We start from the raw sequence: 4,544 nt of genomic DNA on the forward strand, positions 1-4,544 counted from the left end.
ATCTAGCCTTTTTTATTAGATGTGCCATGATTTCTTGGAAGGTGGTAATCGTCTTTTTAGGCTGGTTATTTGTAAAGATCCACTCCAGGATCAGCAAAGGGTCTCTAAGTTGAGTGTCCCACTGGAAAATCAGTCCATAAAACCGAGGTGCTTTTCCCAAAATGACGAACTGGAAGGGCAGGCTGGGTTCAAAGCGATGGCTTTGCGTGAAGACAGGGCTTCTTGGACCTTGGTGATGGCATCTCGGGCCTCTGTTGTGAGAGTGCACGGAGAGTCCAGATCCTCGTGGCCACGGAGAAGGCTGAACAGGGAGCGAGGTCCTCTGTTGTGATTCCTAGCAGGGGACGCACCCAGTTGATGGATCCACACAGGCTGTGTAAGTCCCTCAGGGTCTTTGGGTCGTCTCAGATGGCGAGCTGCTGGGGTACGATGGTCCTTTCCCGGATCTGGAAGCCAAGGTAAGTCCATGGGTTGGTGTACTGTATTTTGTCCTCACGGATCTCAAATCCTGCTTTTTCTATGGTTTCAATAGTCTTTTTAACTGCTTTGTCCAGGTAAGCTTTTTCTGATGCACAGACCAGGATGTCATCCATATAGTGGTGGATGATTGCCTCTGGGAATAGCTTCCGAACAGGAGACAGGGTGTGAGCAACATACCACTGGCATATAGTAGGACTGGACTTTAATCCTTGAGGCAGAAAACGCCAATGATATCTTTTAAGTGGAGCCTCTCTGTTAAGGGATGGCACCGAGAAAGCAAACCGTGGGGCATCGAGAGAGTGCAGAGGTATGCTGAAAAAACAGTCTTTAATGTCTATGATAGCAAGTGTCCAGTCTCTAGGCAGCATCGATGGGGAGGGCAGGCCTGGCTGTAAGGGGCCCATGTCGTCGACAACTTCGTTGATTTTGCGAAGGTCGTGGAGGAGCCTCCACCTGTCCGTTCCAGGCTTTTTCAGTACGAAGACTGGAGAGTTCCAAGGGCTGGTGGTCTCAACGATGTGGCCTTTGGTTCTTCTTTTGTGGCCAGCTGTTCTTCCACGAGAGCTTGTAGTGTGCGCAGCTTTTCTTCGGAAAGGGGCCACTGCTCGATCCAGATCGGGTTATGGCTTTTCCAGGTGAGCTGAGGAGTATCTGGCAGTGCGCGCTCCTCAGTGGCCCCAGTTAGAAATCCTGTCTGGGAATACGTAGGGAAGCCCCCCATTGGGATAGAATGTCCCTTCCCCAAAGGGTGATGGGGGCCCTTACCACGAATGGGCGGATGGTTGCCAGCTTGCCTTCAGGCCCTTTGACGAGGACGTTGTTCTTGCTCCGCATGGACACTGTGGCTCCACCGATCCCTGAAATCATGCCTGGCACTGGCTGTAGATCCCAGTGTGCTGGCCACTCTGAGCGAGCGATGATGGTCACATCAGCACCGGTGTCCAGCATCCCTGGCAGGTGGAACTTTTCTCCTCTGCAGGTGAGACCACATTCGATGGTAGGCTTACTTGGTCCCACAACTTGTGCCCACATTGCTGTAGGGTTGAGAGGAAGCTGCTCCCTGTGATTCTTTGGGAGTAGAAAAGCCTGTGCAATTGGAGTTCCCTTTGAAAGAAAATATGGTAAGTCCGTGCAGTACACCTGAACAAAGATTTCTTGTCCTGAGTGCACTGTTTGCACCTCTGGAACAACAAAGATCTCCTTTGGGCTATGGACAGTGTCACCTATAATTAAGATGTTAGAAGGACCGCCTTTTGGCCCACGTTTGCCTGTGGGAACACGATAAACATCTTTATTTTTAAAGTCAATGGACAGAGCAGTTACCAGCTGGCGTCTTGTTCCCATCGGTGTCGCTCTGTGTGTTGGACCCTCTTCAGGTGTTCTGGAATCTCCCGGGGTGGTGCGTGGATGGGTCTGGGTGGCCTTTGATTTGTTGTCATAGCCCGGGGCTCCACCGGGCTCCGAGACCCGTTTCCCGAATACGGCTGGGAGCGTGGCTGTGCTGGGGCCTTCGGTAGGTGTGGCCAGGGTATCGGGCAGGCAGCCTGTCTGGACAGTCCCTCATGAAATGTGTCAAATCACCACAGTACAGGCAGCGAGCCTGGTCTTTAGAAGCTATAGCTGCATATGCACCAGAAACTCCTTCAGCAATACCCTTAGAAACTGCTTCTGCCACTGTATTTTCACTGGACAAATGATGTGTGCAGCTTTCCAGCATTTGCTCTATGGTAGGTTCTGTGTCCAGGGGTAGAGCCCTCAGAATTGTTTTACATTTTTCATTAGCATTACTCATGACAAGTTTACACAACAGTTCTTTTCTTGCCTCTGTGCTCTCTATCTGTTTTTCTAGAGCATCTTTAACTCTATCCACAAATTTGATAAAGCTTTCTTCTACTCCTTGTTTGATATTAGAAAAATGTTGGGAAGGAATGGAATCATCTGGGGTAAGAAGTAAGGAGGTTTTTGCTGCCATAGCCAGGTCCTGCAATGCTTCCTTAGGTAAGGTATCAGCCTGATCATTAGGTTTCTGTAAATCCCCTTCACCGGCCAGCTGTTCAACTGTAAGATCTGGCCTATCAGCATTTTTAGCATATGAATCTGATAATGTTTTCAATTGTTTTTTCCAATGCCTTTCCCATAACATATATTCTGCTGGGGAAAGGAGGCAGTGGGCCATATTCTTAATATCGTGGGGGTACCAAGATATGGGCTGAGAACGTGGCTTCTAGGAAATTTCTAAAAATATGAGAGTTTCTGCCATGTTCTTTAGCTGTGTTCCTTAGCTGTATGAGTTCCTTATTTGTTAGAGGTTCCCACGTTTTTTGGGTAGTGGTCCCCCCTATTTTTCCTTTTTTATAATCTACTGGGTAAGGCAGAAATTCTCTGTGCCATTTCCCAATCTCCTGCCTTTGCGGCTTCGAGCTTAATTTGGGCCCATGCATCAATATACTGTGTATCAGAATCAGAGTCACTGTCACTGCTGTCCGAGGAGGAGGAGGAGTGAGAGCGAGAGCGACCCTTATGCTTTTTGTGTTGTGTTGGAGCTGGCTTTGGCAGAGCTTTTTGGGACTGGGGTGGATTTGAGGAAGGACACGGCAAGGCTTGGCTACAGGGGGTTTGCAGTGGCGCTGGGATGGCAACAACTCGGGTAGCACAGCACACACAGGATTGAGGCACGTGGGAGGGTGGGGTGGTACTGTGGGGGGTTTCTGAGGTTCCGTGCGAGGGATACTGAGGGTGGGTGGGCGGCTGGGAAGCCGGGGCATGGGGGCAAGGGGTGTGCGGGGGGGCGTTGGGGTTGGGGGGGGCTGCCGTGGGTACAGCGTGGTTTGCAGGGGCTGCGGCAGCCAGGCAGGCAGGGAGACCTCCTGCTGCGGCAGGGCTGGGGGCAGAGATACACGCAGGGGCGGGGCGGGCAGCAGCAGGGGCGGGGGCTGTGTTTGAGGGCCAGCAGGGACGGCAGGGACGGCGGCAGGGGAGATAAGAGCACCCGTGGCAGGAGGGGGAGGGAGCAGTCGCAGAGGTAGGGGAGGGGGTGGGGTGCACACAGGACGGCGCGGCTTGCACATTACACGGAAAGGGATTCGTGCTTCCCGCGTTCGGAGGGGAAGGCGGGGGGAGGGCGGGCCGCGCAGACCCCGCAGGCGCGGCGGGGAGGGTAGAGAACGGCGCGAGGTTTGTATTAGTTCCTGACACAGGAGTTAGTTGTGGGTTGGGATCAGGCGCCGCACTAGGACCCAGGGAAGGTGAGGATGTGACAGCGACCTTATCAGCACAATTTGCATTTGGAGGGTCTGCAGGGGGAGATAAGATAGTATCTCTGTTTTTCCCTGGGGTGTTAGTAAGAGGCGAACTTTTGTTAAGTCCCTCTACGGCTTTTGTTATAATATGAAATATAGGTATAAAGCGAGCTACAGATAGATCCTGTTTGGACTGTAAAATATAGAGTCTAATTCCAACCTGATCCCAAAAAGAATCTAGCGTTAGAGTGTTTGTAGTAACATCAGGAAACTGGAGGATTATCCATTTTACAAACTTTTTCAGAATAGATTTTGAAAGATTACCTTTAGAAAAGAGAAGTTGTTAGTAGATAGGATTTCTAGGATTAGTAAATAAATTTCTCTCTTTTTACCTGGGATCTTGTACTAAGTTTAGATCCCATTAATCCCATGCCTACCAGCAGAAAAAAGAGAAAAAAAAGAAAAAAAAACTAAAAAGAGACCCAAGTGAATTTTTTGCGCGCAAGAAAGGCTGATTTTTTAAAACTTACACTTTTTCAGCCAGATGGGGGTCGAAAGTCTGCTGGTAGGTGGTCTTTTCCGTCTCAAGTCTCCTCGGACAGTCGTCCAGCTGTCAAGGTGAGGTTCGACTGAGTCCCTCCAAAGCAGACCTTCTAAAACGGAGGCCTTACTTCTTCTGGGGTTTGACGATCCGAAGGCAGTTACTATTTCAGGAAGAAATGCTGCTCTCCAGGGTTTCAGGTCCCTGTTCGGGCGCCAGTTAATGCCGCTGGCTGGGATACGGGGTGTACCCAGGAGCTGCATCAAAGCCGGATAGCATAGCTC

At 50.6% G+C, this 4,544-nt stretch overlaps 1 protein-coding gene across 1 annotated transcript; it reads right to left on the minus strand.

The window, feature by feature from the left end:
• Positions 1 to 404: 404 nt before the first annotated feature.
• On the minus strand, positions 405 to 1,512 carry LOC119696820 (endogenous retrovirus group K member 19 Pro protein-like). Its single transcript, XM_038126660.1, has 2 exons — positions 1,246 to 1,512; positions 405 to 623 (listed from the first exon to the last, which is right to left on the minus strand). Exons 1-2 carry the CDS (start codon positions 1,510 to 1,512, stop codon positions 405 to 407), a joined length of 486 nt encoding a protein of 161 aa, XP_037982588.1.
• Positions 1,513 to 4,544: the final 3,032 nt, after the last annotated feature.

This window comes from Motacilla alba, unplaced genomic scaffold, assembly GCF_015832195.1.
Source record: "Motacilla alba alba isolate MOTALB_02 unplaced genomic scaffold, Motacilla_alba_V1.0_pri HiC_scaffold_421, whole genome shotgun sequence".
NCBI lineage: Eukaryota > Metazoa > Chordata > Aves > Passeriformes > Motacillidae > Motacilla > Motacilla alba.